The sequence below is a fragment of the Oncorhynchus nerka genome, linkage group LG9a (assembly GCF_034236695.1).
Source record: "Oncorhynchus nerka isolate Pitt River linkage group LG9a, Oner_Uvic_2.0, whole genome shotgun sequence".
NCBI lineage: Eukaryota > Metazoa > Chordata > Actinopteri > Salmoniformes > Salmonidae > Oncorhynchus > Oncorhynchus nerka.
Window position 1 is genome coordinate 62,958,603 of NC_088404.1, and position 14,332 is coordinate 62,972,934.

At 39.4% G+C, this 14,332-nt stretch overlaps 1 protein-coding gene across 1 annotated transcript in view; it reads left to right on the forward strand.

The window, feature by feature from the left end:
• Positions 1 to 14,332, forward strand: part of b4galnt4a (beta-1,4-N-acetyl-galactosaminyl transferase 4a) — a 471,729-nt gene that overhangs the window by 311,447 nt on the left and 145,950 nt on the right. Inside the window, 1 exon segment of the mRNA XM_029668828.2 lies at positions 71 to 171. Coding sequence (XP_029524688.2) covers positions 71 to 171 — 101 coding nt within the window.

Here is a 14,332-nt window from a genome sequence, read left to right on the forward strand (position 1 = left end):
ATCTTGTACACACACACACACACACACACACACACACCCTAACCATTTTGACTGTATTTCTATTTCCCAGGTGATTTCCAGTTTTCGGTGTCGTCAGATGATAACTCTGAGTTCTGGGTGAGTCCTGACGAGAGCCCTCTCAATGCCAGACTACTGGTCTACGTTGGACAGGTAAGGACTGCACCAAACACAAACTATTCTATTCTATTATTTTCTTTCGATTATGTTTCATTTAGTTTCTATTCGCCCTTAAAGGGATAGTTTTCCAGATTAAGATTAGGGTAAAACACTGAACAATATCCCTTTAAAATATACCAGTACTATGGTACTATCACAGTAGTAGGGATATAGGATACTTTGCGTGTCAACGTTGTGATTTATGAGGGTGGCGTTTATGGGGTTTTTATGAGAGGGGCGTGACGGGATATAGCATGTATAATATGGGTTTATTACCATTTGTTTTTTGATTCTTTAATCTAGTTGTTTTTATCTAGTGATCAAGGCACACATGTGTGTGTATGTATGTGTATGTACACTGATTGTATAAAACATTATGAATGACAGACTGGCCAGGAGAATCCAGGTGAAAGCGATGATCCCTTATTGATGTCACTTGTTAAATCCACTTCAATCAGTGTAGATGAAGGGGAGGAGACAGGTTAAAGAAGGCTTTTAAAGCATTAATACAATTGAGACATGGATTGTGTATGTGTGCCTTTCAGAAGGTGAATGAGCAAGACAAAAGATTTAAGTGCCTTTGAACGGGGTATGGTCATTACTTAATTTGAGCCGGATCAGAACAGGGTCCGGTACCTCTCAGTTTTGGACAGTTTCGTTCCGGAACATATTTGCCAGGATCTGGTACATCTTGTGACATGAAACATTATTTTTCACTGTTTGTATTTTTTGTTGTTGTAAACATTTGAATAAAAGCATTCACAGTTAATTCAAGTTGACTCCTCTGTAATTCTCCTGGCTGCACCCTCAAAAACATAATGTAAAAAAACAGTGCCTGATATTCTAAGAATTGATTTGTGTTGGGCTGGCCTGGGTTCATGGTTTGCACAACATTGTAGTCTTATATTGATAATGGCGCCGGAGGGGATGGCTGCTATTTAACGGGCTCCTAACCAACTGTGCTATGTTGTTTATTTTCCGCATTGTTTGTAACTTATTTTGTACATAATGTTGCATCTACCATCTCTTATGACTGAAAAGAGTTTCTGAAAATCAGAACAGCGATTACTCACCTCAAACTGGACGAAGATTTTTGAATGAGTCTGACACGAAGGTTATACTGCTTTGACGAGTCCAGGTCCAAATCCCTGTCATACGCGTGAAGAAAAGACAGAGAAAAGGTGGATGAGGGTGGAGTGCCTTTTGAGAATTTGTGGGCAAATAGGTAAACCACCACTACCCTCCATATTATTGACAAACATTAATTGGAAAATAAACGGGACGATTTACGATTAAGACTACCCTACCAACGAGACATTAAAAACTGTTCTATCTTATGTTTCACCGAGACATGGCTAAACGACAACATGGATAATATAGAGCAGGCCGGGTTTTTCCTGCCGATGCAGGACAGAGACAGAGACAGGACAGGACAGAGCAGCTACGTCTGGTAAGACGAAGGGCGGGGGTGTGTGTCTAACAGTCAATAACTGCTGGTGCGCGATGTCTAGAATTAAAGAAGTCTTGAGTTATTGCTCGCCTGAGGTGGAATAACTCATGATAAGCTGTAGACCATACTATCTACCAAGAGAGTTCTCATCTATATTATTTGTAGCCGTTTCACTATTCACTACAAACCGATGCTGGCACTAAGACCGCACTCAACGAGCTGTATAAGGCCATGTGCAATCAAAAAAATGCTCATCCACAAGCGCCACTCCTAGTGGACTTGGGCCTTTAATGCAGGCAAACTTAAATCCATTTTACCTCATTTCTACCAGCATGTCACATGTGCAACCAGAGGGAAAAAAACTCTAGACCACCTTTCCTCCACACACAGACACTCTTACAAATCTCTCCCTCGCCCTCCATTTGGCAAATCTGACCACAATTCTATCCTCTTGATTCTTGCTTATAACATAAACTAAAGCAGGTGACTTGCCAGTGACTTGCTCAAGTACCAGTAACTTGCTCAATACGGAAGTGGTCAGATGACGCGGATGTTACGCTACAGGACTGTTTTGCTAGCACAGACTGGAATACCTTTTGGGATTCATCCAATGGCATTAAGGAGTATACCACCTCAGCAACCGTCTTCATCAGTAAGTGCATCGACGACTTTGTCCCCACAGTGACCATACGTACATATCCCAACCAGAAGCCAGAAGGCAACATCCACAATGAGCTAAAGGATAGAGAGTCCCGCTTTCAAGTCCGGACGCTTAGAAGAACTCCCACCATTCCCTCAGGAGAACCATCAAACAGGCAAAGAGTTAATACAGGAATAAGATTGAATCCTACTACACCAGCTCTGACGCTCATCGGAGGTGGCAGTGCTTGCAAACTATTAAGGACTACAAAGGGAAACCCAGCCGCGAGCTGCCCAGTGACGGGAGCATACCGAACGAGCTAATAAATAGCATTTTATGCTCGCATCAAGGCAAGCAGCACTGCATGAGAGCACCAGCTGTTCTGGATGACTGTGTGATCACGCTCTCCGTTGCCGATGTGAGCAAGATCTTTAAACAGGTCAACATTCACAAAGCCGCAGGGCCAGAAGGATTACCAGAACGTGTTCTCAAAGCATGCACGGACCAACTGGCAACTGTCATCGCTGACATTTTCATACTTTCCCGGAACGAGTCTGTAATTTCTACATGTTTCAAACAGACCAACATAGTCCCTGTGCCTAAGAAAGCAAAAGTAACATGCCTACACGATTAGCGCCCTGTAGCACTCATGTCGGTAGCCATGAAGTGCTTTAAAATGGCTCACATCAACACCACCATGCCGGAAACCCTAGACCCACTCCAATTCGCATACCACAGATCCAAATATGACACAATCTAAATTACACACCACACTGCCCTTTCCTACCTGGACAAAAGGAACACCTATGTGAGAAAGCTGTTCATTGACTACAGCTCAGTGTTCAACACTATAGTGCCCACAAAGCTCATCAGTAAGCTAAGGACCCTGTGTTTGTAAAATTAGTATTAAAATGACTGAACAAATCATTTTAAATGGAACTGTAACTAAGTAAACTTATACTCTGTTTTATTATATCTGATTAACAATATGAGTTCGTAAGAAGGGATTGTGTGACACGGACAAGGAGTAATTAAAGTTAATGAACACCATTCCAACTAGGAAGAAACTAATGTGTTGGGGACTGAGTAAACAAATAAGGTTGTTAGCCTATGGTTGACCCTACAGAAACTTAGCTCTGGGGTTTTTAGATAAGACAGTGAGTGCATTCCTAAGTTTTCTGTTAATTACAACTGTCAGTTCAATGGTGATCGATAATGTTGAGGGGTCAAAAGTTATCTGGGAGTGTGTTAGTAAGTTAGAATGAACTTTTCACCTCACTTTGTCCCGGTCAAGAGGAGGGGATTCTGTTAAAGCAATGAAATGACGTCATGATCTGTATATAAACTGCTGCTCGTGATTAAGTGGGAGCGCGCGCCGAGAATAAATTCGATGACCTATTATTGAAAGACTGGTCTGCGTCTATTTTATGCAAACAAGAAATCTTAGAAATTCTCATAAAATAGATTAAGGGCTTTCAATTGATGAAAGCACATTGGCATAATTACACTAACACCCTGGGACTAAACACCTCCCTCTGCTACTGGATCCTGGACTTCCTAACAGGCCGCCCCCCAGGTGGTAAGAGTAGGCAACAACACATCTGCCACACTGATCCTCAACACTGGGGCCCCTCAGGGGTGCATGCTTAGTCCACTCCTGTACTCCCTGTTCACCCATGACTGCATGGCCAAGCACAACTCCAACACCATCATTAAGTTTTCTGACGACACAACAGTGTTAGGCCTGATCACTGACAACGATGAGACAGCCTATAGGGAGGAGGTCAGAGAACTGGCAGTGTGGTGCCAGGACAAAAACCTCTCCCTCAGTGTGAGCAAGACAAAGGAGCTGATCATGGACTATAGGAAAAGGAGGGCTGAAACAGGCTCCCATTAACATCGACGGGGCTGTAGTGGAGCAGGTTCAGAGTTTCAAGTTCCTTGATGTCCCCATCACCAACAAACTATAATGGTCCAAACACACCAAGACAGTTGTGAAGAGGGCACGACACCACCTTTTCCTCCTCAGGAGACTAATAATTTTTGGCATGGGTCCCCAGATTCTCAAAAAATTCTATAGCTGCATCCTGACCGGTTGCATCACTGCCTGGTATGGTAACTGCTCAGCATCTGACCGTAAGGCGCTACAGCGGGTAGTGTGTATGCCCCAAGTTTCCTGCCATCCAAGACCTATATAGGCGGTGTCAGAGGAAGGCCCAAAAAATTGTCAAAGACTCCAGTCTCCCAAGTCATAGACTGTTCTCTCTGCTACCGCAAGGCAAGTGGTATCGGAGCATCAAGTCTAGGTCCAAAAGACTCCTTAACAGCTTCTACCCCCAAGCCATAAGACTGCTGAACAATTAATCAAATGGCCACCCGGACTATTTACATTTATATAGACCGATGCGTGGCCATTGCTGTGGTGAAAGAGAGAAGCCACCTGCATTTCTCACAGAACTAGAATGAGATTCACTTTAAGTGGTCTTTCTCCATATCCCTGCTCTGAGCATGAAACTCCCATCTTTCCAGCGTTGTACTTAATAATTTATTTTCTTATAGAATCATAGTCGTGGGAAGGGTGCTGGAGGTGCCGCAACACCCCTGATAAATCGAAATACATTTGCCAAAGTTATAGAATTACTGCTGTCATCCAAAACAGGCCTTTCACGATATTTCAAATACAATTGCGGGAAAACACAGATCATGCTGAAAAGAGAATAATAATCTGTCTGTGGGCTACCAAGTTATCAACTTCCAAATAGACCTTTTGAGCTAACATCATTGTTTTACAAAGTAAGAGAGAGATAAGCTTTTGTCATGAGCGCATTGGCCATGGCTGGTGAGTGGCCTGCGCCTCATTGGGTGAGTCAGTGAAACTGGAAAGCTTTTTTAGGACTATAATTTCCTCCTCATATTGTACAATATGTGGGTCTCCACACACCTAGGCCTAGGCTATTGATGGATTCAAAACAGTGTCATTTTTATTGATCTCAGATTTTCAGTATAGCCTGTCATTTCGATCATTTGTAAGCTATTAATAAATATTCTGCTGAAGTCTCCAGTCATCTAAAATTATGTAGAAGGAAAATGTTTTTCCAGACCATAGGCTATTAAACATTTTCCCCATGTGTGCAATTTCTGGAAGTGCCTCTCTCTGCTTTACTGTTCTATGCCAGTACGCAAAAGCGATGATAATGCATGAAATGCTTTATTATAAGGGATTTTTCTTTCATGTGTTCCGGTACCTCTGAGCCCCCCAGGTCACCCACCTCTCTGGCTTTTTGTTCTGTATTTTTCCACCTCCCAATTGACAAATTAAGCACATGGTATGGTAGTATGTGCCAGGCACACCAGTTTGTGTCAAGAACTGCAACGCTGCTGGGTTTCTGAAGCGCAACAGTTTTCCATGGGCATCAAAAATGGTCTACCACCCGAAGGACATCCAACCAACTTGACACAACTGCCATTGAAGTCAACATTGGTCTTCAACATCGTCTTGTTTAGTTTATGTGCATGTGAGAGGGAGGAGCAGGAAGGAAAGGCAGAGGGGTAGAGTTGTGTGTGAGTGTTGTGGGGCCCACTTAGTTGTTTTGTGGTTCTCGTCAACTCCTTCACAACCCCATGCTAGACCGGCAGGGCAATTACATTTTACAATACATCCACTTCACGTGTGATAGGATGTAGTAGTTTGTGTGTGTGTGTGTGTGTGTGTGTGTGTGTGTGTGTGTGTGTGTGTGTGTGTGTGTGTGTGTGTGTGTGTGTGTGCAGGTGGCTGTCAATCGGGTGGTGTTGGCAGAGCATGGTGATTACTAACATCATGTCTGTGTAGAATTATACATGTACTCTATCCAGTGGATAACAAGTGGTGTGCCCTCAAATAGTCTTAAACTGCACTTTACCTTCAAGGAAATAGTGTAAAAATTAATGAAAATACAAGTTTTAAAGGGGGGTGAGTTGAAATGATTCAATAGAATATGTATTATAAAGTGTTTGTTTTTTTACATGATCACATAATGTATTTATTCATCCACATAAGATTATGCTTTTTGGTACTAGTACGCTCTCAAAATCTTGACTAAGTAAATTATTGCATTCATAAGAGTGTGCAAAGCTCTAGCGCATATGAAGTCAGAAGTTTACATACACCTTAGCCAAATCCTTGGAAGCATTTTCCAAATGCCTGAAGGTGCCACGTTCATCTGTACAAACAATAGTACGCAAGTATAAACACCATGGGACCACGCAGCCGTCATACCGGTCAGGAAGGAGACACCTTCTGTCTCCTAGAGACTAAGCTTAAGGGCTAAGTGCCACAAACAAAGTTAACTTCCCACACTGAAAGGAGGGAAAGGGCTACCTAAGTATGGTTCCCAATTAGAGACAACGATAGACAGCTGTCCCTGATTGAGAACCATACCCGGCCAAAACATAGAAATACAAAATCATAGAAAACAAAAGCATAGAAGGCCCACCCCAAATCACAACCTGACCAAACCAAATAGAGACATAAAAATTATGTCTAAGGTCAGGGCGTGACAGTACTTTGGTGCGAAACGTGCAAATCAATCTCAGAACAACAGCAAAGGACCTTGTGAAGATGCTGGAGGAAACAGGTACAAAAGTATCTATATCCACAGTAAAATGTGTCCTATATCGGCATAACCAGATGACCTCCTATACCACCATAAAAAAGCCAGACTACGGTTTGAAACTGCACATGGGGACAAAGATCGTACTTTTTGGAGAAGTGTCCTCTGGTCTGATGAAACAAAAATATAATTGATTGGAGGAAATAGGAGGAGGCTTGCAAGCCAAAGAACACCATCCCAACCGTGAAGCACGGGAGTGGCAGCATCATGTTGTGGGGGTGCTTTGCTGCAGGAGAGACTGGTGCACTTCAGAAAATACTTGGCATCATAAGGCAGGAAAATTATGTGGGTATACTGAAGCAACATCTCAAGACATAAGTCAGGAAGTTAAAACTTGGTCGCAAATGGGTCTTCCAAATGGACAATGACCTCAAGCACACCATACTTCCAAAGTTGTGGCAAAATGGCTTAAGGACAACAAAGTCAATGTATTGGAGTGGCCATTACAAAGCCCTGACCTCAATCCTATTGAAAAGTTGTGGGCAGAACTGAAAAAGCGTGTGCGTGCAAGGAGGCCTACAAACCTGACTCAGTTACACCAGCTCTGTCAGGAGGAATGGGCCAAAATTCACCCAACTTATTGTGGGAAGCTCGTGGAAGGCTACCAAAAATGTTTGACCCAAGTTAAACATTTTGAAGGCAATGCTACCAAATACTAATTGAGTGTATGTAAACTTCTGGCCCACTGGGAATGTGATGAAAGAAATAAAAGCTGAAATAAATCATTCTCTCTACTATTATTCAGAAATGTCACATTCTTAAAATAAAGTGGTGGTCCTAACTGACCAAATACAGGGAATTTTTACTTGGATTAAATGTCAGGAATTGTGAAAACCTGAGTTTAAATGTATTTGGCTATGGTGTATGTAAATTTCCGACTTCAACTGTATGTGAACAATTTATGAATACGTGCAATTAGGGTAGTGTACTTACAGGTTCTTTGCAACATTGAAAATATTATTGGACCAGTATTTGTTGATAATTTAAGATCTCTTACACTTATGAATACTGTATGTAATATGTCAAATATTAGTAGACTAAATGTGGGTAACACTTTATTTGGATAGTCTCTAGATGCTACAGACTATCTGTAACATTTCAACTAACTGCATTCTTTTTTTTCACTGCATAGTGTACAGACTCTATAAACAGGGTCCTTATAGGATCACAATTGCTTTGCAGCGTGTTCAGGATTTATTTCAGCGAGTCAGGATACCATTTGAATAAACTAGATATCCTAAATAGTGTTGTGTTTGCATTGGCTAAAACAGGCTATACAACACTAACTAGGCCAGCCAGTAGTACTTGTAGGTTTCATTCAGGATAGAGGTTCCCTCTGAGCAGGGGGGACATCAAATAGAAAAAAATGCCATAAATCCAACACAGTTCTACACAATACAGTGTGTACAGGGCAACGTCCATGAATGTATGGTGGCGTTAGCCATTAAGGAAGCGTCAAACTGGAAGCATCAAACGGGTTATGCCATTGAATAATCCACATTGAACATGACAAAATACTAATTTCTAATGTGTTCTTTGGTGATTTGATTTGTTGTTTATATCGCTTCTAAAACTGAACATGGAATGGAATGTATTTGATAGAAGAATCTCTCCGGCTTGTGCACGCTAGGCTAAGTAGAAAACAAGATAACCAACTTTGGCTCAAAATGTGATTACTTCCTGTAGCTTAGAACATCACAATTTTCCATTGACGTTAATCTTCAATCCGCACGGGATAATTACAGGAAGTCGCTGGTTGAGTCTCTTGGTAGACTAGCATCTCTGATTCAAGTTTCTCCGGCGATAAAGTTATCCATTTTCCATGACAGAAAGATATGTGATGAACAGAGTTGAAAGGATTCTAAATACTACGTCAGACTCATAGTGTTCTAAAATATACAATCTGAATGTTTTGTTTGCCTTATAGTGTGTCTTATGATACCGCTCCACCCCTTTGTTTAGGCTAAGCCAATGACTGTATATATGAAAGCTACTGGCTACAATGGCGTTCTATGAAACCTGAACACTCGTCACGCTATGTAACTAACATTATAACAATAACTACACATTCTAGCTATAACAATAATAGAAATAATCAATACAAATACGCAATGTTTCTACTTACAAGTAATGTCCAGCAGCAATAAGGCCATCTCTTACCTGCTCGAATGTGTCTGCCACCAAAGCAAGTCCATGTGCTGCACAACAGCTAGGCATGTTGAGGTCCAAGCATGGACAGCGCTGGCTTTGGATATGTGACTCAAATACTATCAGGATAGACTGAAGGTGATGCTGTTAAATGACAAAGACTTATACAATTGTTTACCAGATCGATACAAAAGCGCAGTGGGCTAGTAGGTCATGTGTTCCTTGCATACAAGCTGTGTACAACACTGTGTTTTCTGAGAGGCACGCGCTAATTCACTACAAAGAGAGGGCCACGCATACATGCTATAGTGATACTTCAACCGAATAGGACAAGTTATACATCTTGGGAAAGCTGAAAGACTAAACCAAATGTGCATAGGTGCTGCGCAAAACATTTGTGCATCTTTTCCAGAAATCAATTTCTGTGTAGCCAAAACATCAACACATTAGTATTAGCCATTTTGCACTATGCGAATGAGGAAATATTTTCTAGCACATCTGAAATGATTATCATATCAAATGTTATTTTTCACATGAGCCGAATACAACAGGTGTACGTACACCTTACAGTGAAATGCTTACCTACAAGCCCTTAACCAACAATACAGTTTTAAGAAAAAATAAGTGTTCAAGTTTTTACTAAATAAACTGAAGAAACAATAAATACAAATAAAAATGAAAAAAATAAGAAAATAGAAAAATAACAGATAATAAAAGGGCAACCATAAAATAAAAGGGCAACCATAAAATAACAGTAATGAGGCTATATACAGGGGGTACCGGTACAAATTCAATGTGTGGGGGCATCGGTTAGTCCAGGTAATGTACGTAATTGTCAAAGGAATTTAATAATTCCTATATGGGTTCATTAACCAATTCAATTAAAATCACTCAGTCTGTTTCTAAGAATTTGTAAGATCCTTATTTGTATAAAATAGACAGAGACCAGTCAATCAAAATTAGCCAATAGCATTTATTCTCAAGAGCGCGCTGATCCTAGAACCATGTACAACAGCTTATATTTCACATATGACGTCATAGGTTTTAAAATGTCCTTCCTCCTCTCGACCAGGACAAAGCAGGTTCAAAAGTTCATTCCAACTCACTGGCGCACATACATGACACACAATATATCTGGATTAACTCCTGAAGTCTCACCATAATTGTTTACCACTTTAGCAGACAGTTCCAGATGCGGAAAACCTGGAGGGGCTCTCGCTGTCTTATTTGATCACCACATAGTTATAGTTGAGTCGGTTCAAACATAGGTTAATGACCCGCTTTGCTTACTTAAGACACACACACACACATTCCTTCCTACACAATGGTTATAATTTCCAATTATTCCTTATCCATGCTACATAACCTCTTTCTTAGGAACTAACATTATTAATCAGATATTGTAAAACAGGGTAATTTAATTAATTACAGTTCTATTTAAATGTAAATATTGTTTAGTCATTATTCATAAAATTCCTAACAGTAATATGTACATGTCTGTAGAGGTAAAGTGGCTATGCATAGATAATAAACAGAGAGTGGCTTATTGGTGGTTTATTGGGAAATGTATTGTTGTCATCGAACCGGATGTACATGGGTTTCAAAGGCTGACATGTGAGCAGGGATAATATATAATATTGATTTTTTTAATTCAAGTTTTGAAGTGGGTCATTTTGTTTGTGTATTGAAAAAGGAGTTGTCAGAGTTGAGGTTCTCACTTTTGACATGTGAGGAAGACTGAGTAGGGGCTGGTGATTTATGCCCCTGCTGACAGCTGACGATTTATGGCCCTGTGTTGGAGGGGAGAAATGCTGATAAAGATCTCAACTGGTGATTTGGCTGGCTGAGAGCCCGGATTTTCGTGGTAAAAAAAAAAGTTGATTAATTACTAAATTATAAACAACATTAATTAAATCCCACCCATGGGTCCACTAGAAGGTGCTTTTTGGTCATTCAACTGCAGGATAATGAATCAATGGGTATATATCATTCATTTCTAAGTAGCAAATAAGAATTCTAGCTTTAAATCACACAATTGATTGTTCAAGCGCTTACACCAAATCTAGCACGTCACTTTACTTACTTCGCTCACTTTGAACAATGCCAGCCATCTGTTTCAGATTCAGCAATCATTGGTTTGGCTATGTCAGAAAGGTGTTTTTGGGACCACATTGTGTCTATTGTCCTGCTAATAGCCTCCAGGGCTGAAAGACAAGTTCCTTACGTTTTTCCCCTTGCACTTGCCTCTTCCTTTTTTGCGGTAATGCTGCAATTATTTGGTTGTAATTTTGGGTAGAGCAGACATTTCCATATATTTGTGTTAGCTGCATGTGTGACATAACTCCACCAGTCCTATTTATGATATAATTTACAAAGATTATACCTTTTTTTTTAAATGTTATCAAAAAATAAAGTTTTTAACCACAATATTTGATGGAGTAATTGATCTGTCTTTTCTGGTGTATTAAACTGAAATTGCAACCAAACTGGCTGGGTAAAAAAATTATGATATTTTGTAGATGATTTCGTTTTCAAATACCTGAAAATTGGCTGTTGTAATCTGAGAACAAAGGGAAAAGGCCATTCTTGAATATGGGGTGAGACATTCTTACTAATTTGCTAGAGAACCAGTTTGGATTTAAGTGCAACTTTCGTATATGACTGATGCCTGTAGTGAGAGATCTAATGCTTTAATATTTAATCATTTCTACCCTCCGAATTTTAGATTCATTATATAAATAGGCCCATGTGCACCTTCATCAGATGAACTGAAACATGTTGCCTAAAGCGATTTAATTCATGAATGCATTTGAATGTTTTTAATATTGTGATAGTAAAGAGCAAAATAATCCTAACATTTCCAAATAAAAATCTGATTGATTTATCAAGACCAGTCCCCATGCTATGTCATTCAGTGAAATGTATTCCCATGGTAATTCGTGATGGATCCATTCATATATTTAAAGTCTCTAAACTCGGCAAGAGTATTGTCCTGCTGATAGTTGAAGTAAACATCTGCATTTTGAAAGTATTTTTATCATTATTTCATTAACGAAAGCATAAAGATGTTGATGAAGAAATACTGTACAGTATATGCTTTACCCGACATTTTGCGGTTGCCTGATGTTAGAGTACTTAATACTTTGCAAGTTGGGGGGATTTTTTTCACACCTAGCTGAACTATCCTTTTGTTAAGAGTCTACTGTCCAGCTAATAGCCCATCATGGAAATGATGTTTGCACCCATAGGTTTTAGGCCTGCAGTAGGTTATAATAATCCATGCCTTCTGGGTATGTTTAAATGTCCAAAGGTATGGGTGGAGTTAGAATTTTGGCTGTCAGAAGTTTTTAAATCAATGTCAGCCTTTAAATGCTTTATTATCCAAATGTTTCAAGTGCGTGTGGGCGATGGAGAGAATGCATTTGACTTTTTTTATATTAGAGCTTTCAGGAGGAACAGAAAATTGGGTGTCAATTCATTAACCATGTGCCATGGAATCGGTACATCGGACATTTCTTCCCAACTATTTTGCAATCTATATGGCATAGCTGTATTTGTTGTGGTCCTCTATGGACTGTAACGAAACTTTTTGACATTTCGTCTGCTCCTAGTGAACGCGCTTCGTGAGTTTGGATTTGTTTACAAAACGCGCTAACATAAGTAGCTATTTCGACATAAATGATGGACATTATCGAACAAAACAAACATTTATTGTGGAACTGGGATTCCTGGGAGTGCATTCTGATGAAGATCATCAAAGGTAAGTGAATATTTATAATGTTATTTCTGACTTCTGTTGACTGCACAATATGGCGGATATCTTTTTGGCTTGTTTGGTCTCTAGGAGCCGTACTCAGATTATTGCATGGTTTGCTTTTTCTGTAAAGCTTTTTTGAAATCTGAGACAGTGGTTGCATTATGGAGAAGTGTATCTAAAGTTCCATGCATAACACTTGTATTTTCATCAACATTTATTATGAGAATTTCTGTAAATTGATGTGGCTCTCTGCAAAATCACTGTATGTTTTTTACTGAACATAACACGTCATAACGTGAGTTTTTTTATATAAATATGAACTTTATCGAACAAAACATACATGTATTGTGTAACATGAAGTCCTATGAGTGTCATCTGATGAAGATCATCAAAGGTTAGTGATTAATTCTATCTCTACTTCGGATTTTTGTGGCTCCTCTCTTTGGCTGGAAAAATGGCTGTGTTTTTCTGTGACTTGGCTCTGACCTAACGTAATTGTTTGTGGTGCTTTCGCCGTAAAGCCTATTTGAAATCAAACACTGTGGTGGGATTAGCAAGAAGTGTATCTTTAAAATGGTGTGAAATACTTCTATGTTTGCGGAATTTTAATTATGGGATTTCTGTTGTTTTGAATTTGGTGCCCTCACTGGCTGTTGTCATATCGATCCCGTTAGCGGGATCTCAGCCCTAAGAAGTTGTTAAATGAATCTGGTTTATATTTTAATTTTTTATTCATAAATTTTTATTTTCTTTAACCATTTTTGTTCTTTAATGCAAGGGCCGACAGACAAGTTCCTTACTTTTTTCCCCTTCCACTTGGTAAAGGTTCCAATTGATAAAGTCTAATTTCTGCCCTCCAAATTCCTCTTCATTTTATAAAAATAGGCCCTTTTAATTTTGTCTGGCTTGCCATTACAAATAAAATTGAATATTTCTTGCTCATATATTTTAAACAGGTGTAGGCAAAACCATAAGGAAATAGGTAAACTGATGTGACTAAAGAGTTAATCAGGGGGATTTTTCCACAAATAGACAGGTGTTTTACTTTCCATGGTAGAAGATCTTATCTATTACAATTTATTGGAGTGAGATCATTTCTTTCTTTCGGGATATGTATATGTGTATTTCCACACCCCTGTCAGTCCATTTTATTGGTAACTACATGGTAATGTAAAATGTTTATTTTTTTGTGATCCAAAACGTAATATAGTAATACTTGAACACACACAACATGAGCAGATTAACTTGTTCAAAACAGTCAAAATATTATTTATTAAAGACTAGAAGAAATAATGTTGGTACTTATTTATTTTGATCCAAAGCTATTAATTAGTGAATAATCCACTAATAATTGGTATGACACGGCTCTCGGAACTCATTAAGAGGCGGCTTCTAAATGAAAATAATTGCAGATCAATAAAATGTCCTTGTACTGTAGATCTAATAAAATTGAGAGGATTGGAGGATTCTAAATGAATATCTAAGGGGCACTTTTCGTTAGGGCAAATCTG